Raw genomic sequence first — 25874 nt, forward strand, 5'->3', positions numbered from 1 at the left:
TATTAATATCCTCCCATTTATTTAAAAAATGCAGGATAACACCCCCCGCCCCAAACTTTTATGCATAACCGTGGAGGGAGGAAGAAACAGACTGGGGAAGAGAATCTATAAGAAAAAGACTATTTAATAAAAGCAATGGAATAGCAGCAGCTGCTGTGTAGAGACAAGAAACAAACATTTCTCTTGATAGTAAATTCATCTTATTGTGACTAAATCACTTGTAAGAACCCTGCTTGTACTTCACAATAAGAAAGCCAAAGTCGATTAAGATTTCAAGCTTTAAATATCACTGGGTTTAATATATGTAAACCCAACATTCCTGGTTTGCAGCCTTGCAAAATAAATAGATGTAATTGCAGGCAGTGGCATAATAAAAGGAGAGTAACACTTATATATTCACAGAGATTGGTTTACCGATAACACAAAATGTGTGTGTGTGTGTGTGTGTGTGTGTGTGTATAAATTCTACAAAATAAGCTTGCATTGTACATCACAGTCTCAATTCTTCCCAGAAAACGTAATGCTGTGTGTTTTCCTCCCAACCAACATGTATCTGATGTTTTCTAATTACATTCAACCTGATAAAGATTTTAGGCATTTTGTTTTATTTATATCATTTTGCATGTTTTTGTTTGCACATCTAAATACTTCAAAAATGAAGATTGAATTTTAACATAGGATAGGAAAGGATGTTCTGTTTGATGCTTTTACCATTTATTTCCCACAAAAACCAGAATACTCAAAAGCAGACCAACATTAAAACATGCTTGCATCTTAAGGTACTGGGTCCTCTGACTAAAATTGTGAAAACTGAATAATTAAACATGTCTAACTTATTGGACAAGCTTGCACATTGGAATTTCTCTTTTTGATGCCGTTTTATTGTGGTGTTCAGGAGAACGAGATGTCAATCTCTGCTCCACTATCATTTTAAAAATAACGGTGATATATGCTGTGCTTTTATTTTTACTCAGGTGTTAAACTAAAGATATGGAAAACAACACAATCCAATACAACAACAATGATTTTCTGTAATCCTACAATGTGCAAAGCATTTACATATGGACATTCTCTTCTTCTATCTGAAAGACTTCAACTGCTTCTCTTTGAACTGAGTATAAAACCCCATTTCCTTGCCATGACCAAGGATGATGGTCTTCCAGCACTTTTTGTTTTTTACTTACCTCTAAAGTAATTTAGAAAAACTGGAACTCACCCTATATATTTTAAGCCAGAATGTAAAATCTTCAATATAAGCTGATAGATGGATAGATACAGAATGATGATGATGATGAGGATGGATGGATGGATGGATGGATGGATGGATGGATGGATAAATAGATAGATAGATGATAGATAGATAGATAGATAGATAGATAGATAGATAGATAGATAGATAGATAGATAAGAGAGATAGAAGTCTTGTTACAAATATTTCACTGGGTAACAGAAAGCAGAACTTCTTATGGTCTTCTTGCTTTGCCCTTCTACAGTTCTTCCTCAGGAGCTGGGCACTGACGAATGACCTGGGGTACTGCACCAGGGAGGTGAAATTCAAGGTGGGTGGCAAGTGTGCTTTCTTTCGCTTACATGGGAAAATGACAAATATGGAAGAGATGGGAAAGGAGAACTAGCAGAGCACGGGTGCATTCTCAGTGGGATCAGTTTTAGGAAAGAATAAATATAGAAGTGGAGAATCTGGAAAGAGATTCCCTTACATGTATGGATGCACCCTGCAAAGTCTTCCTGGACCTGCAGAGGCACACGCACCTGTCAGAAGTACAGTGGCCAAGGGGCTCCAGCATGAGTTGGTCCTTTCTGATCACAGCCTCTCTCCCGGACCATATTGTTCTTTCTTCAGGGGCTCACACTCTGCCTTGGGGCTTATGCACGTGCCATCCCTTATCCAGAGCGTTCTTTTCTTTGCCCTTCACATCTGGATCCTATAGGGTGTTGGCTTATGTGGCACCTCCTTGGCCATGTAATATCTTTGTCGATACTTCTCCAGTAAGTCACTTGTCCAATCTCTACAAATTTCATTTATTTTTTTCATAATTTTGAACTCTTTCTATTTCTGCTTCTTGTTTACTTCTATGTGGTCGCACCCACCAGGGTCCTTGTAGGCAGGAATTCTGTCTCTCCTTCTAGGGTAGCCCCACGTCCTGCCTCAGCATCTAGATACTGTAAGCTAAACAGAGAAGCCCTCAAAGCATAAGAAAATGCAAAAACGACAAGAATTAACTCTTCATTGGTTGAAAATATAAAGCTACTCTGGTCCTGTCATATTTGCATTCCATTGGATAATTAAGTTTTTACTGTATATTGGATTTGAAATATAGTTCAGAATTATCTCAGGTAAATTTAAACATATGAACAAATTCATAAAATTATACAAAATTAGTCTTTAACTGTTATAGAATGTCTACTACGCATACATATTCAGATTTATCTATTCAAAATTCTGAGTTGAGAAGGTAAGTATTTGATTACCAGACCCCCCCCCAAAAAAAAAAAAGCAGAACTAAAAGCAAAAAGAACTGAGATGATGAGATAAGAGTAAACAAAAACAAACATGATAAACTCTTGGCTGGAGGCAACTAAAAATCACTAAAAGATGTTTAAAATAAACCTAGAAAAATCATAAAAATACTGTAGTGTTTTAAATATTTTAAGTGGAAATCTGAATAGTACACAACCCATCTAAAATAATTATCAGAAATAGAACATTAGGGAGGGAAAAAAGAAGAAAAAGTAAGCCAACAATAATAAATTTGCTGATTTAAAAAACAAAAAAACTGTCACCAATATGATTGAATAAATCACTAAAGTACTTAATTACAAAAAGTTATTGAAATTAGAAACTAATTGATAATGGGAACGGCTTTATATGAATTTAGTATATGCTATGGTATTTATAACAACTTTATGGTGTAGAGATTGTTATTATTTCTTATGAATATGAAAAGTGAGACAATGCATTTAACAATTTAAACTTAGGTCTTTATCTATTTTGAATTTCTCATGTTGATCCAAATGAAACGTTTTTTTTTAGTTTCTAAAAATATGTTCGCCTATTCTGTTGACAGCGTTCTATTGGTTGATTCGTCTCTTCCTGAAATTTCTCTGGCTGCGTTAAGTCAATATCCTTCTCAGAATCTATAGCAGTCTCTGGCTGCCACAGAGCAGAGACACAGGATGTGTTTCCTGACTGAGTGTGATAGGGAGTAAAATAAGAACATTTACAATTCAAAAGCTTTTTGACTGATTAAATAAGCTCTGTCTATCTCTTGGATGGTATTTATTATTCTAATGCACCATGTCAGTAGAATTTCCAAATAACTAAGATTAAATAATCTTATTCAAAGTGATTTTATTTCCAAATGGCTTCACACCTTTTCCCCCTAAATTAGCTTTTGTAAAAATGAAACACCTTCTAAAATGGAATTCGCATTTCTGAACTCTGGAGAACCTCTTTAGTTTACAGGAAACAAAAAAGAATGAACTTACAGTAAATAAGAACAAACAGAATCTCCCTGACAGGAATTTAATACCTATTTCAAATGAACCATATCTTTCTTGATATACATTCACCTTTTAAGGCATGATTGTATTGGTTATAGAGAGGATTTTCTACACACTTGTTTCCATAAGGAGGGTTTAATAAAGCCAAGTCAAGTGTATGAATTCCTAATGCTCAAGAATATAGATATTTTTCCCCTGAGGATCAGAAATTCAGAGACTTTAACCCATATGTGAATGACTTTCTGAGAATTTACAACATCTATAATATTTATTTTGTGACATTTTGAGGAATATAGTATATTCTGAGATTAAAAAAAAACTGTCAAAAATAATTCAGCAATCTTGGCTTATCACTGATGACGTGGACTTAGGTATACAGTACCACTTATTCTCTCTCATCTTAAAATTACCTCAAAAATGGCCATAACGTTGACACTAGCTACCACTTAGAGTTGCTAAGTGTTATGCACCAAATGTTTGTAACCCTCCAAATTTCATGTTTTGAAACCCTAACTGCCGATGTTATTTGGAAGATTGATTTGAATAAGGTCATGAGAATGAAGTCTCCATGGTGGGATTAGTCGCCTTATAAGAAGAGAAAGAGACTAGAGTTCTTTCTCTCTCCCTCAAATGAGGGTGCAGCAAAAACGTAGACATCAGGAAGGCGGGAAGCAGATTCTCACCAGATACCGTATCTGTTGGCCTGTTGGTTTTGGATCTTCCAGACTCTAGAACTGTGAGAAGTAAATGTCTGTTGTTTAAGCCACCCAGGCTATGGTATTTTGTTATAGCAGCCTGAACCGACTAATAAATGAAGAAGATGAAGGATACAAATTTCTTTAAGAACCACAAACAATTATTTGCAAGTGAAGCTATAGTAACAGTAATGATAACAGTTAACTTTCCTTAAACATTAACCATGTCCATGACATTGAGCCAGTCACTTTGCACATATGAGCTCAGCTAATCTCAAAGCCAAAAGTAGACACAAGCAATCCCATTTTACAGATGAAGTTAAAATGAAGAGGAGCCATGCAGTTTGCCCAACTTCCCACACATAGTGAGATGTGGAGCTGATTTAAATGTCCAAAATATTCATAATCAGCATCTTCTAGTTCTTTATATTTGCCAATATATATTATATCTCTTTTATTTCAGTTGAAAGACTTTGAAGGCAAAAACTGAGTCTCACAATTTTCTGGTATCTTCATAGCTTATAGTCATGCAGGAAAGGGGTGTCAGTGTTTATTTATCAAAGACATTCATTAAAGTGCACTGTACTGGTAACTGACTGAAAATTAAGCAAATAAATAAATGTCAAGAAACAATGCATATATCATATTATTAAAATGACATTTTAAGGAAAACCTGGCTGGAATGATTATGTATAAATGGGAAATGTCTGATATACATATTAAATGGCACAGTTATTTTATCTTAATGGTTTTATTGTCCTATCAAAAGATGTTTCAGCCCAGTTGCATCAAACTGTCTAGGTCAGTGTCCTTGCAGAAAGCAGATGGTACACTCACAGGAGGTGACAGAAGTGCTCTTTATAAATATGTGACTGTTGAAAGGCAAGGTTTAGTAAGGTAACGCCTAGGTTTAACGAGCTGTAGATCATGACAAACATATGTACCCTAGGACTGAAGGCGTGAGACACTTAGAACTTTAGGAGACATTCAAAATGAGCTAAGACCTGTGGAGGAGGAACTCAGGCACTGACAACTCACAGAGATTCAGCAGGGAGAGAGTCAAGGAGACAACTAATTACACCACATTCTGTTCTGTCTTCCCATCTCATGGTGTTTTCTATTGACTGAAAGCAACACAAAGCCAAAAGGCAAGAGAACCTTTTGATACGACTTCTAATGGTCAAAGAAGGTTAGAGAATGGTGCAGAGTGGACCTGGATGGGCAGACAGAGCATATCCATCATAGCCATTAGAGAAGAGAGTCTCTTATCAGAGGAATCATGCCTCCACTGGTCTTGGAAGATTCACATGTATGCCACAGATGATATATTCTAGGCTTTCTGCAAGAAATATTACAGCAATCTGTAAAGTAGGTGTAAATCCCAGGGTGTTCCATAAATACACACCTAGACAGCAAGTTCAGGGTGCACTCGCTTTCTTGAGCTTGGGAATATGGGATACAAAAAGGGTGCCAAAAAAATGTGTACACATTTTAAGAAAAGAAAAAACTGTATTAAAATTATGCTGGATATTAAAAGTGGATGGCAACCACTTTGAGCACCTCTTGTAATTGCAGAAGTCAAACATGACTTTTAGTCATCTTTTGTTATTGGTATATATTGAGTATTACAATTTTAATAGTTTTTTCCTTTCTCAAAGTGTGTATATGTATAATACATATACATATACACACACATATATATATTTGGCACCCCCCGGTGTATTCTGAGGCTTCTTGTCTTAATTCTTCACTAAGCAAAGGCAGCACACCATGAACAGTTTATAGGAGAAGCAAGAATTGGGGAGAAGACAGTGCTTTCTGTCTACCTAACTTCACTGAGTAGATTAAATTGAAGAAACTCTTATTTGATGCATTCTTAAACCATATTCTTAAATGACTTATGCACTCTTACAAAGCATAAGGTTGTGTAAAGGTGCGTAGTGTTTTGAAAAGGTTCAGTGTGTTAAAAACAACCAACCATCAGCATGCTTCAGGATAGTACTTATTTCGATAGTAGATATTGATCTCTATGTGCCTCAGTTTGCTTAATTTGTAAAAAATAGCGTTATGAGTCTTTAGTGGATCTGACATTCTCTGATCCCCTGTGTTCTTTGACCAAGAATGGTGGTGGAGAGTGGGAGAAAAATATCATAAGGACGAGACGACTCTTTCAGATGCAGAACAGGATAAGAGTCAACAAAGATTTAGGCATAGAGAAATATTTTTCTTTAATTATTTTGGGGGGAGTACAGGAATCTCCTACTCTGTTCTTTTGTTCATAGTTCCTCTGGGTGATCAGAACAGTGTATTTCACTTCTCTGTGCCATCAAAGGGAAGGGAAGACTTAAATTTTATCTTTGGGGAAAATAGTTAATGGGTACATAATTGGTTATGCATTGCAGTTTTAACCTGAGAAATAACTTTATTTTCCCCATTACCTAGAAAATGATTAATGCACACAAATACACACAGACATACACACAGTCAAAAAAAAGTATTGGTAAAAGAGCTAAATTTTCAATGAAGACATACATACTCCTTTCTACCATTGGACTTCCACATATGCTGTTCTCCTACTTGGAACCCTCTCCCTTTTTTCTTGGTCAATTCATACTTCTCTTCTAGGTCTCAACTCATAAATTCTTAACCCTGGGAAAGTTTCTTGTACCTTCTTAAACCTTGCCAGTTCCTCTGGTAAAATGAGCTCATAATACCATGACCTCCTCATTCATAATATTTTTCATTGTTTACAGTGAAATGTTTATTTGCATAATCATTTCATTCATGTCCATATGCCTTTCTTCCATTGTAAGCTCCATTAAGACAGCCTGCCTACTGTGCTCATTAACATATATGCCCCATGGCCTGAAACGGGAGACACCCCAAAGGATGGAGAATCATGGCGTCAAGCACATCCTCATGCCCAATTTGGTAACTTCCTGCTATGTCTGCTTGTGTTTCAGATGGACACGTTCTCCGAAGAGATACCAGGAGTGCTGGACAAGGGACGCGTTATCAAAAGGTATGTCCCTGATTCGTGGCAGAACATCCCCATGGTATGTTGCTTCTCTCCATACCATCTGGGAATACGTGACTGTTTTGTTTATTTATTTATTTTCTGGAGTGAGATTTCTAAAGCAGCTATCCTAAGCGTCTGCTAGATTTTCGTTCATAATCTCTACCTTAAAATTGTTCAGTCTCAGTCCTGTGGATATTCTGGGCAGGTTAGTTTTTGTTGTAAGGGCTGTTCTGTGCATTTTAGGATGTTTAGCAGCACTTCTGATCGCTGCCCACTAGATGCCGATAGCAACTTCCCTCTCCTCACGTTGAAACAAACAAAAATGTCTCCAGACACTGTCAAGTGTTTCCTGGGGGACAGAAACCATTCCTGGTTGAATATCACTGTGCTAGTGGAAAAACCTGACAGAGTTAAATAAAAATATACGGGCAATGGTAAAGTTCCGTTGAAATCCTAGCTCAAAGTTTTTCCAATATACTTCGCAATAAAAGGAATGGCTGGCATGTTAGTCTTCACTGCATGGCCCACTAAAAGCATTATTAATTCAAATTGCTTCATGGTCTTATTTTATAGTTTCAAAAATATCTTAGTCTGAAATGATTCCCTATGGGTTTTCAAGTAAAACTTGAGTCTTTGCAAATCAAATAAATCAAGAAATAATAGGCCAGCATAGGTCAGACTTTTAATATCTAAAATTTCACTCAGGATCCCTGTGCTTTTAATTAAGACTTTTGAATTTAGCTATGTTTCTCAGCATATGAGCTCACCTTAACATAGCTATGCAAATTAACGTGTACCGAAAGACTGAAAAATCGCTAGGTAAAGCTCTAAAAGAAATCTAGTGGTAGTGAATTGAGAATTTTAATTTAAAAGCTACTACTCACAACACGGTTCTTGTATTTCTTCAGGTACCAAATGCTAATTACCCTAAGGTAGGATAGAATTGATTCTGAAGGTAAGTGGATTTACCTTTTCTTTTGATGACACACTGAAATAGTCCTGCTGGGTGATACTATTGTTCTGTACATAAAAGCGAATCGAAGGAAAGATTGGCAATTATGCAAATATAGACTATGTTGGCAATTAAATTGGACAATATATTCACAAAGTGTATTTTCTCTTGCCAAGTTAAATATAAGGCCATTCTCCACTGACTTGGTATCGTGCATGAAATCTGGCCTCAATTTCCAATTAACAAAATGGTTATATTAGGAATAACTACCTTCTACTTTGGAGTAACATGAAGATATGGCATATCAACACGAATATCATATGATCCATGTCCAACACAATATTTGCATTTTAAAGTGAATTGATAATATGTCTAACATGTTTTAATTTTGAAATATTTCTTACCTATTTATTTCTTCAACAAATGCTAAACATTTTGGAGAAAATAATTCCTGTGGATTAAATAAAACTGAATTCACAATTATCTTATAAATGTATAATTTTTTACTATTTTTCATAGCCTTGAATAATTTAATATACACTTAGATTTTCATTATACAGAAATGGTTATGTCTTTAACAATGTTGCATGGATACTATGAATCTCAGGAAAAGCAATTCTAGAAAAAAAAATTCACAATAAGTTTTACGAACAACCCAGATATACTTGTTTTCATTTTCTTTCTTCTTCAACCAGTTTTTTTCATGTCTACATATTAAAAATTATATTTACCTAAGTTATTCTTTTAAAATAGATGGAAATAGCTCTTTGGTTAAAAATAACTAATGTACAAACCCACTACCTCTGCTGCTGCATTCTTCACTTTTTTTCTTTCTTTTTTTTACTTTATTTTAATTATTGGGTGTTACATTTGCCTTCCCACCAAACAAATCACTTTCTTGAGTGGCTTTTTGGGATAATATGTAGAGAAGATTGTGGATTTTTTTTTTTTGACAGAAAGGATCTTAAATATTAGTTTTAGTACATAGATTGGACTGCATGATATAAAATGGTTTTCTCAAATATACCCTAGCCAGAAAGATCACTTTCTGATGGTCTAAATGGATTTCTGTGCTCGATTTACATGAATATGCACCATTGGGGTGTGGTTATGTGTGTGTGTAAATGGGTGTATCCCAAAGGAATTGTATAGTTCCTTTTGACTATGACTTATGCTGTGTATATATTTATGAAATATGATGCGGATTTGGATGGTCATGAATTGATTTACCATGCAACTTTTTCCCTCTTGTAAAGGCCCTAAAGAAGTTGTTGGGTTTTTTTCATCTATCTTGCATATTACTTTTCCATGGAAATGCCAGTTTCAAGCTTTTCACAGGCAGCTATGTGGGGGAAGTTCGACTTCTGCATAATTGGTTATGTGCTACACTCACATTAATGTGTGATAGAAAGGACGCAGGATAATGATTGTAGAAATGTTTGCAGTGATAAACATGTGAAACAGAAGGAAGCTATCATGAACTCAATTTGTAGCTCACCTTGTCATTTCACAGACGTGACAGGAATCTTTCCTTTATCAAATTATGTTTCAGCTCAAAGTGTAAAGGTGTTGGTTTAGAAATGAAATATATATTAAGTTTTACTGAGTGTTTCTTTCTCCTAGAAAAAAAAAAAGGTAAGAAATACTACAAAATTTAAAGTTGTTCTTTATTATCCACAGAGAAAGCCCAAAATCTAAGACCAAAACACACAAAGTTTCGGGTTTTGTTTGCTTGTTTTTAAATCTGAAAACCACTGTAGTACTGCAAAATAAGGAATCTAAAGAAATCTGGACAAGTTTGACTTTTAGGACACAGACTGAAAAACATAATTTAAAGTTGCCGTCCTTTATTCTTTATATAGTCAAAGGTCTTGTTCAACGAAATAATCTTTTCTTGGAAAACATGATTGGGATTTCAAAGGTGCACTTGAAAGTTTCATAGGTGAAAGGAAAAATGTAAGCTTTGCTACTGACCAGGATATGCAAAGCAGATTCTAATTAAAAATAAACACAGCAAATAGCACTGTTAAGCAAATATAAAATACAAAATCTAAGGAAACAGGTTAGTACAAAAAAAAACAACAAATAAATAGCAAATAAATGTTGACCTCATAATTTAAATTTGATGTCTCAAAGAGCTTTATTTTTCCCTTTTCCTCATATTTTCCTTTTAATGGTTCTAGTCAATATGTGACAATATTCGCCATCTTGTTTTCCAGTGTAGACAAATGCATATCACCCATTGTGCATTTAATGTGAGAAAGTCAGAAAGATTTTTCTGAGGAAAACTTTGGCCCTGATTCCAAGTGTTTCATCCACACAGATGTGAGGTGGTCTATTCAAGTGGTTATCTCGTTTAGATTTCTTAATTTCATAGGAGGACTTCATTTCTACCTTCAAGGTTTGTGATTTGCCTTTAATGACAAATGTACATTTTATCACTATCTTCTATCCCCTGAACTTTCTGTTGTTTGCCTTCCAATAAGCTCAGCTTCAAAAGGCAATAATGATGAATGATTGGGAACTGATATATAGTGAATTCATTTCTCTAGATATTATAAATTTTAGTTTTGGATCATACCAAACTACTTGAGAGTTCTGTACTAGGATGTTTTGCATAAATATTTTTATTATTTGGTGTCTTGTCATAGAGTTGTTTTGAGCACTTTATAAGGAACAAATGTATGGAATGTACTATTTCATCATAGAGATATTATCTACAACATCACATTATTTCCCTTTATCAAGACTATAGGGTGAATTTCTTTCTTTTATTTTTTAACTTAAAAATCCTGTAATTTGTCTAAGCAACTAGATTCTCTGAACTTAATGATTTGTCCTGTTTCCCTTCAGCTGCTAGAAGGTTCAGATGAAAATTTCTGGTCCACTTGTGGCATCTTTTCAGGGACATCATGCCTGGATTTATCTTATTTCACCTTTACCTCCATTTTCATTATGGTATTTGTATCAGTTTATAATGTATGTATTTATGTAAGCCTTTGGAATAATTTTATAATAACACAAGCTATAAATACAAGAATGAATAAATGAATAACAAAATGTTGGAAATTTGTGAAAACATAAAACTTCACCCTCTGAAGGGAGAAGGAAGAAAGGTCAAACATTACTCTCAAAACCCAGAAATTAATTGAAAGTTTACTTTATATGAAACAAAAGGCAGTATAGACTTCAGGAAAAAGACAGCAAATTTATATTACTATGCTCTATAGAAATTTACTCATTTGTTTTTAATAAGCATCACGTTAATCATGCATTCCACCTTGGTTTCTATATCCGATGTGAGGTGGGAAGATGAAACTCAAAGTCCCACAGTGTGGACTGCCTTTCTTATTTTTTTATGACATTCTCAAAGAGCAAATGATAGATGTTACTCCTTAGGCCCCTCCCTTGTATACACATGCATTTAGCCTAACCCAAGGCTAACACTTGCTTGAATCATTCCAATTAAATTAGGGTAATAAAAATATAATGTCACTACACACTAATTATTCTAAATTGTTAGGCTATATCTCATTCATGTGTAATTGCTATTTTTAATTATTTTTCTAAGAGTGCTTTCAGAAATGAAGACATTTCTGCACACATAACTGTAAGACAAGTTGACCAGAAGTGCCTAGATAACAGTTCCAAAAATCTGAAGATAGGTACCGTTTAACACATTTTTCTTAAGATTTCTCTATTGATATTTTCCTTAGATGTCAGAAATTCCCTGGATTTTAATCTTTCAGTAATTATCACCATCCATTCCCATGTTCACTCTCTCCTCAAAACTTAACTTCTCTACGAAAAACATCCAGATTTAAAGAAACCACACTGATTAGTTCTGTGATCCTTGTATTCTGAAACATTTATATGTTTCATTGATTGATTACAATTTCTTATTCATTGGAATATGGAGTTTTAACAATTCTCAAATGAGTTGTATGGGAAACAGTTGCAAGAAGATAACACTGAGGTGCAAGTTAAGAATTGTGGCTCAGCCACTGAGTATCTGCATCGCTTTAGTTTCTGGGGCCTCAGTCTTCTCATCTGTCGAATGAGAAAGTAGGATGTTAAGATCTCTGAAGGCCCTGGTCTTCGGTATTATTTTTAATTTATTTATATGACATTTTCTTTATATACACAGAGGGTGCCAAAAAAATGTATATACATTTTCAGAAAGGAAAACTGTATTAAAACTGTAATACTCAATATATACCGATAACAAAAGATCAATACATTTTTGACTTCTGCAATTACAAGAGGCACACAAGGTGGTTACCATCAGTGTAATTTTAATACAGTTTTCTCCTTTCTTAAAATGTATATACATTTTTTGGAACCCTCTGTATATATTATATGCCTTTTTTTTTTTAACTTTTTGTACTTATATGCCTTCTATAGCTTGTTCAAATGAACATCTTGGTCTGATTTCTCTCTCTTCACCATTTAGCTATAATCCTTAGAAGAGTATGCCACCTATATTAAGCTACTGTAAAACATTTGTTTTTATTATGGCTTCTGCGGTTGTCGCCTTAATTTTAAAAGGGTTGCTTTAAATACCAGAACAGTGTTTACGCTTGAACCTCAGAGTTCAGATAAATGTGTCATACGGGAAGAATTCAGCCCCCTGTTTCCCCTTCTTGCAATTTGGAAATTGAGGTCACAGTTCAGTAGAACCCGTCAGTTTTGGGGAGGGCCTGTGCCTGCCTACAGTTGGATACTCTGGGGACAGACAGCGCGGCTAGTGCACTTTGCCTCTCAAGGTGTAAGAAGGAGATGGAGACATCGTATACCTGAACGGAAAGGGCCTGAGATGGTTGTTAGCTTGAAGGTAACTTGAGGCTGGGCACTGCTGTGTGAATCATGGATTCCTCCTTGATGAGGTGCTGCGCAAACAGCCCATGTGAGAGACCGCACAGAAACTGTGCTGCATCTCAGAGGGTCAGCAGGCCAGAGAGAGTGGAGGTGGGTTCCCCATAAGCAGATTCCCCTATCCAGGATCAGATAGGACAAGCTACACCATGGTGCATGTCCTGGGGGAATAACAGCAAATGTCTTGTCTTTGAAAACAGGGGTCTTTGATCACTGTAGGGAGAATGGTGAAAAGCGATTCCTAAAAATTTACATTTTAAATTGAAAATGAAAATCTCAGTGCGGGGCCCAGGGGAAAAAGGGGCTTGTGTGCATAGTTAAGTTTAATTTCAGGGAAATGAACAAAGTTTTATTTCTACACAAGCGATTCCGTAGATACAAATGTCTTTAGGCAGCATCTCAATTCAAGCCAATGGCAGTAAATCAGAGGGAACAGCAGATCTGGAAGGAATAGCTGATGCAGCCATGCACCTGTACACCACCAGCTCCTCTCTGACAGACAAGGAAATGGATTTACTAAAAGATTGTGTGACATGGCCAAGTTAAGACTCACCAGTGCTGTATGCAGTCTCATTTCAGTTCACTTTTCACTATGGCAAACTGCATGCAAATGGTTCCTAGAATAATCTAGAAGCTACAGAATGGTAACTTTAACCAATGATTTTTAAATTGGGCAAAGAACATTAATAAGGATCAAAATGAGAGAAAAATTTTACCCACAATTCCACCATCTTAACAAAACAAATGGGCTTCTCCTTTTCACATTCATTCTCTTTTAGCTCTTATCTAAGCAAGGATGACATGTATATATACCCAGTTCAAAGTATGTAAAATCATATCGTACTATGGTCTATACTATTTTCTAAGTTTTTTTCTATTTTAACACACAAATTTCATCATAAGGATTCTATTCAATAGATCCTTCTTTCCAAGTCTATACTATTCTTTCCTTAAGCACTCCCCCACCCCCGTGGAACATTTAGATGATTCACAGTCATTTATAATGGCTCTTGCCAATTCAGTGGACTTGTATAGAAATAACCCTAGGGTGCAAATATATCCTGAGAACAAAAAAAAACAAACGCTGCCCAGAATTCAAAAGGCAAATATTGCCTTTAGACTTGAAAGATGGATCTATCTGACCAATCTATTATTAGAAGATGAAGTGCAATAATATCTTTTATAATATAAACATAAGCAGGTCACCAGAATGCAACTTCTGTTTATGGGTTGCCAAAGTATGTAATCCAACTTTTTAGGAGCTTAAAATTAAAGAAGAAAAAAAAAGAAGAAAAGAAAACTCCTAGAGATTGTAATTGAGTCCTCACAATAATAAAACAAAACAAAACACTTGATTTTCAGTATTCTTTCCCCAATTTGAATTACAAAGTACTTTTTTGGCTCTGGGAATTAAGTATTGACTTTTTAAAGTCATATTTAGACAATGGTGCTAAGAAAAGGAATCCATGCAAATAGTTTGTTGTGAGTATTCATTCAAAGGCATGACACTTCATGCCTCAGTTGGTTACAATGCTTGAATCAATATTCAAAGTTAAATTATATTTACATAAGTACAAAAATCATATAACAGTTGAAAACCTAGATGCTAATGGATAGCAACAGCTAATATCTGATTTTCTGCAAACTCATTACAGAATTTTAAAGAAGACATACAACCATCACATTTTATCAATAACAGTTTTTATATGAAGTTTATTTCCTTAATGATTTTTCTAACTTATATACTGTTATCTTTATTTTAATGATACTCTTAGAAAACTCTTTTTGTAGCACGTAGTATGGAATTGAAAATTCTTTTCTGTTTCCCTTGATGAAATTATTTACAGATCTTTATGTATGGCAGAGTTGGTAGGAATAGTCATAGCAGAAGAAAACTTGGTGTAGGTTTTTTTTTAATAGACTTTATTTTTTTATTGTTTAGAACAGTCTTAGAATTACATAAATGTTGGGAAGGTAGTACTGAGAATTCTCACATACTCCATATCTAATTTCCGCTGTTATTAACACCTTTATATGAGTATGAAGCATTTGTTAAAATTAATAACCAATATGATACACTGTTTTTAAGTAATATCCATCTTTATTCAGTGTCCTTAGTTTTTAACTAATGTCCTTTTACTGTTGCAAGATCATTCAAACACAGTACATTTATTCATCATATCTACTTAGGCTCCTCTTGGATGTGACAATTTCTTAGGCTTTCCTTATTTTTTTATGACCTTGATGGTGTTGGAGAGTATTGTCCAGGTATTTTGTAGAATGCCAATCTATTAGTATTTGGTGTTTTTCTTATGATTAGAGTGGGGATATGGATTTTGGGGATGAAAACCAAGTGGGTAAAGTGCCATTTGTGTCCCATCACATTGAAGGTAAATACTATCAACATGATTTATCACTGGTGATGCTGATTATAATCAACTTGCTCTTCTGCTTGGGAGATTTGTCTTTTCTTATTAATTAATTAATTAATTTATTTATTTATTTACTTATTTAATCATTTATCAATATCAGAATGGACTTGTGGGTACTTTGTTTCATAATCTAAATCATTTATCTATATCAGTATGGATTCGTGCGTGCTTTGGTTTTTATTTATATCAGTATGGACTCATGGGTACTTTGGTTTATAATTTACTTTTTACAGTTTTATTGCTCAAATTATTCTAGCTTTGGCCACTGAAAGTAGTTGGTGCCTGTGTCTGTTTAACATATTCCCATCCATGGGATTTTTTTTTTTTGCACTGCCTCTATAAGATGCTGCAGGGTCACCTTATATATTTCCTTCTTCAGTGCCTAAATTGTCCATTTCTCTAAGGATGCCTGGGTGTCAGGTGTGTGCTCATTGCTCCTGGGATGTCATTGTTTCTAGGTCCTTTCAGCTGACAGAGCTAGGAAATAAATGTATGTGGATACTAACCCATTTGTTCGTAGAATTTTAATCGATCAAATAAAATAGGTTTTACCTTAACATAGTCTACAGTCCTGAATTTGCTCAATATAATAAATAATTTATTTTAATACATTCCTTTTTGCATTTTTTAAGGAAAACAGTAAATTGTAAGTTGTAAACTGTTAGTCTCTAATTTGATAACTGATGACAATAGTAACAGTTAATCATTGAATTTCTATTAAATAAAAACAAACATGTACAATTCTAGTATAAAAATCTACATTGTTAAGCTCCTTTTCAAACATTATTTAGCAGAAATTTTAAAGTGTGTTGAGACTTGTGTGCTATTTTATTTTGTGTTTTGTTTTCCCCAGTAAGGACAGCAGTAAACTAGTAATTCATCAAAAGATAGAAGATGAGCTAATATTTCAAATGTATTTTGTTAATAGTGTACCAAATAATAAAGAATTTAGAGAGTTAAAGGAAATCTTTCACTATTGTATTATATTTCTGTGTGATTGATTTGTGGTCCATAGGAGTTTACTTTTCATGTAGTCAATGCCATTTCTTCTTAATTCAACTTTGTAAGTAATCTTACCTTGTATTTAATAAATATGTTAACCTAGCATTATACAAAATTACGTGCTTACAATACCCTTAAATATTTAATAAGAACAAAAAGAGAGTGGACTATCATCTAAGTGACTTGGGAAAGTTATTCTAAATATTTTTATTACTTCAGTTGTTCACAAATAGCATAAATACAAAATCAAACATTTTTTACCTCTTTACTTTTTTTTTTGTGTTTTCCCCTCTAGGATAGAAGGAAACATTTTTCCAATCTATTTATTATTACTAATATTATAGTGTTGATGTAATAAGACGGTAGGTTTATGTATTTCAATATGACAACTTGATTTCAGTATAAATCAAGACCAAAAAATTCAGAAAGTTCATATGGCTGATGTACATTCCTTTTAATTTAAATCTTTCTATTTCTCTATGAACATTTATCATTGAAAAAATCAGATGTGCATTTAAAAATAAATAAGTAGGTTTAACTTTTAAATATAGACCTTTAACTTACTACAAATTATATTTCTAAAACATATATTCTAAATCAAACATAATTTTGCTCCTTAAAACAATATTAAAAAGTAAGCCTAGTGAATAAAAAAAACAGGAAAACATTTTGAGCTAATAAAAATGATATACCTTTAGAAAAGGTTATGTAGTTTTAAAATGTTTTCTACATAGTGGAGAACAATAAAGATCTAAATGTTAATATTTACTCTTGAAGCTTTATGAAAATGTTCTGAAGTAGCAAGTGGGCAGAATTTTAGTTAGACTGGAGAAGCTGTAGGGTGTGTGGCCATGTAAGTTTTGATGTATGTATTGACCAGTGTTTTTTCAAATATGTTGCAAAGAGTGTAAGTTTAGTGGACATTAATCGTTGTGATGCAAGTAAGAATCTTGTGATAATTAACATGGAGGAGATACTGGATTAAACAAAAGAAACAGATTATACAGAATTACAAAGAGCCTTTAATATACAAACTTGCCTCGTGAATCTCTAAGGGAAAATATTTCCCCAGACTTACTTGACCAGACGAATAAACTATTCTAAAGCACACAACTTCTACCCTGTTCATTCACAGAGAGAAAGAGGCAGGTATCTTCATTAACACTACCATATGCCATTAATTTTACATATATCACATTTCATCTTTGCAACAAACCCATGAGTTTGTTGTTATTATTTCTTCCTCTGTAGCTAACAGAACACACACACACACACACACACACACACACACACACACACACAATTAGTAATCTTCTCAAGGTCAATCAATTAGAAAAAGGCAGTTAGAAATGAGAATGCCCTTCTACCTGCAATTCTCCAACACTCTTTCTTCTAGTCGAAATAACTTCTGATAAATTTTAGAACATAGATAAGGTTTCTTATATGTATCATTATCAGTGAAACAACAAAAGAGGATTGAGAGGCTATGGGGATTCACCACTACCACTGCTGTATCCACCAATTCTTCCTCAAAACCATTCCTATTAAATGTGCAATCTAATTAGAACCGGTGTGTTTGTAACAAGGCTTCCCCTCAAGTTGATCGCCTGCCTTTCTTAACCCCTTCTTAAAGAGAAATTCTAGAGAGTCCAATGATAATATCACCTTACCTCTTTGCTAATTGCCTAATATGTACTCGAATATAAATCACACTAACTTTGATTTATGTGTTTACCTCTGAATCACTATGAACAACAGTTCATTTCTCTTATATTTGATTTGAGCATTGTTTAAACAGTCATGTACTGCATACACAAGTTCATACATTATATAGCATAATTTCATGCAAGGAGCTTGAAATCTGACATGAGAATAACTAGCTTCAAGTCCCAGCATTTCTAACTAAGCACATGAACGTAGGCGAAGCCAGAAAGTCATGGTCTTCTCAATGGAAAGTGGAGATCATAAACCATATAGGAAAAGTAGCTACAGCTCAGGTCTGCATAGTGTACAAACATCAGGCCTGTAAAATAACTGTCAAAGAAAAAGGTGAATTATGCAGATAATAAGGTAGACAAATCTCTTCATTTGGAGAAATATATTAACATTAGCTGGGCACTCCTTTTTTATCATCCTTTCAGAGCTTCTCTCCCAGACCTTTCAAGTACCAGTTGGCGTTATGACTAACATAAATCAGGATGAACCTACCTCAGATTGAACAGATTTTTCTAAACTAAAGCAGGAGTTTCTGCTCCAGGATTGACACCATAAACCCACTCTGTCTGTTCTCTATGCCTTTGGGGACTTGAACCTATTCTTTGTTGACTATGCCATTGATATAATAAACCAAGAGCAGAAGATTAACTGAAACATACTCTCTAAGAATAGTATTTGGAATGAAAATAATAAGTGTCTGCATTAAAGGCCTGGTGAAAATTTTTAGTAGTAACATGTATTATAAATCACCAGAATATAAACTTCAAGGGGGCAGGTGTTTGTCCATTTTTTACACTGTTGTATGTCTTGCATCTAGAAGTGTGTCTGGTTCATGGTAGGAGAGTTAACACTTAGTAAATATTTGTAGAGTGAAGAACAAATATTAAAATGTTGAAAGAATTCAGTGATTAAAGATTAAAGTTGTGAGTTTTGTACATTTAAGCAAAAATATAAACAAATATGTAGTAATCATTATTTGGAACTTTTGGGGTCATTAGGATTACATATTCAAAAATTATACTACAGCCAAGTTCATAATTGACGTAAACTACATTTGAACCTCTCCTAAGGAAATCAAAGATTTTGAAAAATTATATTGGCAATTAACTTTCCACACATGCAGTCATATAAATTTCCACAATATTTCTTTTTGTATGCTATATTTATTTACATAATAGTATTATACTTATTTAGTTGTTTGTTCGAAATTACAAAAATTAGTTTATTTGATACTCTGCTGTGAACTAGGAAAGACAGATATTACTACAAGTTCATGGATGAAGAGATTTGGGCTCAGCAAGGTTAAATGTGTTATGGAAATATACAACATCAACTATTATATGTCTCTTCAGAAAGAAAATATCAGTAATTTTTAAAAAGTAAAAACAAAACAACACAAAAAGTTACAGTTGATTCTTGAACAATGCAGGTTTACCAGTGATGACCAACATGTACTCAAAAATCTACAAGTAACTTTTGATTCCCCCAAAACTTAGTTGTCCCTCAATATCTGGGAGGGATTGCTTCTAGGAACCCCTGGAGATACCAAAATCCATGTATGTTCAAGTCCCCTATATAAAATGGTGTAGATCAATGCATACAGTCAGCCCTCCACTTCCGTGGACTTACCACTGCGGATCAAAAACAGTAAAAGTACTTATTGAAAAAATCTGCATATAAGTGAACTTGTGCTGTTTAAACCCATGTTGTTCAAAATGCAACTGTATGATGCAAATAATGTATTTATATACTGCTCAAAGCTGTTTCAAGTTTTATGATCTGTACTCTTAGCAATGACACCGTGAGGTTGCAATTGTTTTAATTCCATTTTTAAGAAGGAAAACAAAGTCCTGGTGAGATTCAGTAATTGTGACTGAGACACATATCTAGTAAGTCTTGGAGATGGGACCCAAAGCTGTGTTTTCTGACAACAAATCATGTGTTTGAAAAGCTGGCGGTCCATCACTTAGCTTTTAAGACTATGCTTTTACCACTATCTCTAGGGTTACTGTGTTTTCCCGAAAGTAAGACCTAGTCAGACAAACAGCTCTAATGCATCTTTTAGAGCAAAAATTAATATAAGACTCGATCTTATTTTACTATAATACTTTATAAGACCTGGTCTGATTTTACTACTTATAGCAAAATAAGACCGGGTCTATATAATATAATATAATATAATATAATATAATATAATATAATATAATATAATATAATATAATATAATATAACATAATAACATAATACCGGATCTTAATTTTTGCTCCAAAAGATGCATTAGAGCAGATTGTCCGGCTAGGTCTTATATTCGGGGGAAACAGGGTATGTACGTTAAGATGATGCATAACAACATAGTATATAAATATACCTTTCTGTTATTGTTAGGAATATGATGTATCTGTCCCAGAAATTTCATATGTACATGGAGTTATTCTTATTTCTTTTTTTTTTTCCCCCACTAATGGTGATGGGTCACTATTTACTCAGGTCACTTTGACCCTGCTCTAAGTATTAGATATTAGGTATAGGTTGGCTGGCCATGTGAGGAAGATGTCTGTGACTGTAAAACTCAATTTTTTTTTTCGTGTGTATGTGACATTAACCAGTTGTTAACATATACTGGGGTTCAAGAGAGTCAGGAATGACCTCAGCATCCCAAAGAGAATTCCCAGGAGCAGGCAATATTTACACTGCTGGGAAGACTCTGGAGTGTAGTAGTAATATTCAGTGCACTTCTATCCTATAGGACCCTCTTCATATCTCTAAACTGTAAGATTATAAGTTTTTCAACAGACATTCTCAATGTATGCAAGAACCATGCTAATGTACACACTTACTGACCTCTTTAATATTAAGTATGCATGAACTGTATCTTAAATTTTATACCTTTCATTCACTTTCCTCAATAGCTGAAGTTTAAGCAGACACTCTGGCAAGAAAAGTAGACAAGTAATTAATCCATTCAAGCATTCAAGTGCATTCTCTATATAAGCACATTGCAAAGTGCCTGGAATTCATGATGTACTTGACTTGAGGATATGTTAAGTTACTGAAAAATATTCAAGTTAATAATAAAGAACTCCTTTTTGTTAGTTGGTTGGTTGGATAGTTGGAGGTTTGTTGGAAAGAGAAAGGAGAGATGGGAGATAAAGAATGCGTTTTAATTTTTCTCTTTCCTTCTTTACACACGTGCACGTGTGTGCACGTGCGCGTGTAGACACACACACACACACACACACACACACACACACACACACTTGCTTGGTTCCCTAACTTCTTTGATATCTTGCCTTCAGTGTTGTACTTGACTGACACAAGAAATTCACTGTAGAGAGGCAGGTATCTCACCTCCACCCCAAGCTAAAGCTGGTTTCCATGGTGCTGAAATGTCCATTTAAAAGTAAGCAAGGTCTGTCGGTACAGACAGGGTGGCGTCAATGCCCGTGCCAACCACAGGTCACTCACAGCCAGAAGAAGTAAGACATTAGTACTGCCCATGGACAACACCAGACCATGTAACTTTATGCCCTTTGGCTCCCATGCGGAAAAACAGAAATCTCATTATTTGTAGCATATATTTTAAGGCCAGTGAGTAAATGCTGGGCTGCTTTCAGTTTAAAGCTACTTTTAAATGGATGAGTGTGCTTGGGGCTTGGATAAATACGGAGATTTGTGAACAGATACTCTTAAAACATTCTTTTCCACCACCTCCTGGAATTCTTTTAGATTTGGTGAATATTGGGGAGGAAAAATGCTCTTTTCAATTTGTTGTACAGGTAGAGGGTCTATTGCCTGGCATAGCCACATCTAGTATGTCTTGATGTGTCTCTTTAAAAATGTGTAAGATATAAGGAAAACACCAATTAAGATAACAAGCATTGGAAATTGCAACACACTCATCATTTATTTTGTATTGTTCACAGGAATTTTGTTACTGGCATCTGGAAGGTTGATTACACCCCCCAAAAAACAGGACATTAAGGCTGGAATATATCTATGGTGAAAGATATTTTAGTTTTGAGTGATATTTCTTTCTTTTTTTTGTAAAATATTTTCGGACTCTTAATAAACAGTCTAAAGTATTCAGTAAAATCTACATGATTATTATCCATAGTCTACAAAAATATGTCCGTTGTAAAGTTAGTATTCAAGATCTTTTCTTTCCTTGAAAACTAGATCCTGTGTGCCTAGGGAAACTAAATTTCAAAGTAATAAACTTATATTTTTTTTAAAAAAATGGCAGTTCTCTGACAAGAACTAGGTTCTGAATCTTTACAAAGAGGTTTGCTAACTGCAGGTCAGACTTAGTAAAGGTACAAGAAATTTCAGCAGCTCACCAGGGGAACGCCCTGCAAGGTTCCTTGCACATTCTGTCAGTTCCTGGAAAGAGTGTGAGTTAGAAGAAGCCCTTGGAGCTTAGGACTTCACACTTGCTGCCTAAAGTGGGAAACTGGAGAAGCTGGGAGACCCATGTGTTGTCACCACATCACCTGTGGCTCTCTGTTTGACTGTCTCTAAGAACCATAGTTGGTTAGGGAAGGAGGACAAACTGAAACTAAGGGAATGTAAATTGGGTTTAGTATGAAAGGAAGAACATGAAAGAAGAAGAGCTTTTTAACCCCAAAAGCAGCCCCCAAATGGCTCAGTGCCTCCGCAAACCAAACCTTGGTCATTTGTATTGTTCATTCAGGTACATGAATCCACACACCAGCAAAGCGCCCGCCCCCCAGTCCTTGTCAAGCCTTGTCTAGGTTGCCCCAGGATTCCTACATTCAGCCTTCCAGTCTCTTTTCAAGGGGATACCCTTGAGCTAGAAATCCAGAGTCTTCCAGGGAGTTACCTTGACTGGACTGGGTCATGCTCAGTGGGCAGGCAGATTTGGGAGCGAATAGAAACTTGACTGCTTGCTCATGGTGCTGATTGATCATCCTCCCCACTCCATGAACCCTCGGTCAGAGGTCAGATCCAGACTCTGCCCTGTAGTGGGGAGTCCGTGTGGAAGAACCCAACTTAGAAATGAAAACTTGGAGGCTCCAGGCTAGCAGGCTCCGGGAAATCCAGCCCGTCTCTAGTGGTCCCCTAACTCTGCTCTGGAAAACGGGGCATGTCTGAGAGTACCCAGAGCCGCGGTTGCCAGGGAGCAGGGCTGAGCATCTGGACCACCCGATGCCCATCCAGATGCCCAGAAGAGCGCATCTCCGCTCCCAAACGAAACGGCTGCAGCCGCGCGACCCCACACCCAGAGTAGGGTACCAGCCAGGCTAAGCCTGGACTTCTGTACTCTTGCTCGCATTCCTGGAACCAGGGTTGAAAAACCCGCCAACCGTACCTAGCCAGGAAGCCAGGCACTCGCCAGGAGGCAAGCAGTGACGCGGCTCCCCCTTTCCCGGAGCCTGCGGTGCGCGCTGACCTCCACACCCCCAGCTCCTGTCCCCGCGCGGGTGCGCGCTGCCTCGCCCTGGACCACTGCGTTCGCGCTGGCCGCGGGGAGCGGCCACGTCCCCCAAGCCGGTAGCCTGGAGCGCTCCTCAGGGCACACTCACCGATCCTGAGTACTTGCGGGGAGGTCTGGGGGAGGACGTAGCAGAGGAAATAGAGGAGTGCCCAGCTGGTGTCCGTGGACCAGAGCCCGGGCTGAGCGAGGAGTGTGCGGCGCTCCATCTTCCTAGCTTCTTAATTCATGCCGTGACCCAGCCGCTGCCGCACGCCCGCGAGTTGCAGCCTGCGCGGGCCAGGTCCCACCTCATCCTCCCTGGGATGCTCGGTGTCTGCACCCTGAGCGCTCCCCTCCGAGAGAGACCCAGAGAACGGGAGTGGGAACGCAGAGCAGGCTGGCGACGCTGGGCTCGCTGGGGGCTCCTCGTTTCAACCGCTAACCCATCACTTCTCTTTCACCTCCTCTTCCAGGGGCCGCAGACCCCGGAGGGTCCGCAAGCTCCTGCTCCCGGAGCCAAGAGACCAGCTGAGGAAAGTTGTTGCCCCAATTTGCGGGAATGTCTCCCTCATTCGTCCTCCGGTTGGATGTGAAAATGGGGGTTAGGTGGAGGGTGAAGCAAGAGAAAGAGGGGAAGAGGGAAAAGCAGGCGAAGGAAGAAGGAGAAGAAGGTCCTGGGTGAGTTGGTGCAGAGGCACTAGCAAGCAGGATAAGCTTCAGCAGGTTAACTGGGATCGCGCCAGGCTCTTCCTTCGCTCAATCCTTGCTTTCCTCCTCCCCTCGCTAGCCCCACCCTTTATTTACTGCCCGCCCTAACACCACTGATCAGACACACACACGCGCACAGCACACACGCACACTCTCCCTCTCCCTCAACTTTGCGCTGTGCTGCTGGAAAGTCGACTGAGTATTGCATCCTCAAAGCAAAGAAAATTTAACCTACTGGTCAGAGCAGAGGCAGCCTATGCCGTGGGCGGTGAGAGGCAGGGGGGCCTCCCTGTGGCCCTGTTAGGGGGTCGTAGAGATGGCCAACCAGGATTTATTCCATCACTTGGAGCATCGCCTTCCCGGATGCCAATATTTCAGAGAATAGCAGAGCTCCTGTTTTAACTCTAAGAAGGATGAAGAAGAGGAAAAGGAGGAGAGGGATCAGGAACCTTCGGCATTCTAAGATTAGAGTGGCTTCTTTCCTATTTAGACTAGAGATAATCTCTTGTAAATTGCTTCCACTGAGGTCTGCAGATCTGGGAAACAGGCAGCTTCCTGCGCCGCTCCTTTTCTTGATTTCTTTTGACTGTCACGTTTGAACACTGGAAGATAGGTTATTTTAGCAATGTAGGTTTGGAGACTATTTCTCTGTAGAAGGACAAGGACACTTCCCTGGGGAAATCATCAGTATTTGATCATTTTTGGCTTAATTTCCTTTGAGCTTTGTGGGAAATATTCTATATAAGTGTTTGCTAGTTCTGCATTAAAATTCATAGGGATTTTCCCCCTACATATGGATTTTGGAGAATTGACCTAAACTGAATCAACCCATGTGAAAAACACGTCCACAGATATATGGACCTAGAATAAGAAAGAATTTTAAAATAAATCTAATATATCCATAAATGCATTCATTCATTCATTTAACAAATATTTACTGGGTATCTTGTAAGTAGTGCCAGAGACATTGTACTTTGCACTTAAGACTCTATAGTGGGAAAAATGCACCATTCATCCTCCAAGGGGGGTTATAGACACACTCCTGGAAGCTAGTCAGTTCAAACCTCAAGTAATGTGCCTCATTCTGGATACTTTGGGATGAGAGTTGACAAAACAGAGAATCCACAGATAAGAAGAAAGATTGATCTGGATTTAGGAATACATCTTATATATGGATTGCGGAAACCAAGAAGATTTAGGGGCATATGTTGGTTATCTTCAGAAATTTGAAGAGCTCTTGTGTTAAAAGAAAGTAGTCTTAGATGCTGTTAGTTAAGTAAGTGAGAAGAAATAAGAAAAATAATAGTGGATGGAAGTTGTAGAAGAATAAATTTCAACTTATTTGGGGTAGGGTGCAAGCATTTCTAAGTCAGGAAAGTATCAAACAATGGTATGACCTGCTTTAGAAAAAAGTCACACTCTCCATTTATTCATTCATTTATTCATTGGTTCATTCAATGAATATTTGAGTGCCTACTTGGTGGGCGGCATTGTGCCAAGCCCTGGAGACACAGCAGGA

At 36.4% G+C, this 25874-nt stretch overlaps 1 protein-coding gene across 8 annotated transcripts in view; it reads right to left on the bottom strand.

Moving 5' to 3' along the window:
- GRIK1 (glutamate ionotropic receptor kainate type subunit 1) overlaps positions 1–24418 on the bottom strand; it is a 352370-nt gene extending 327952 nt beyond the window's left edge. For all 8 annotated transcript variants that reach the window (XM_033087845.1, XM_033087814.1, XM_033087823.1 and 5 more), the window contains exon 1: positions 23757–24418. In XM_033087845.1, the coding sequence (XP_032943736.1) occupies positions 23757–23874 (118 nt within the window). In that variant the 5' untranslated portion in view covers positions 23875–24418. The remainder of the gene's footprint in view (positions 1–23756) is intronic.
- Between the last annotated feature and the right edge of the window lie 1456 nt (positions 24419–25874).

The sequence above is a fragment of the Rhinolophus ferrumequinum genome, chromosome 2 (assembly GCF_004115265.2).
Source record: "Rhinolophus ferrumequinum isolate MPI-CBG mRhiFer1 chromosome 2, mRhiFer1_v1.p, whole genome shotgun sequence".
NCBI lineage: Eukaryota > Metazoa > Chordata > Mammalia > Chiroptera > Rhinolophidae > Rhinolophus > Rhinolophus ferrumequinum.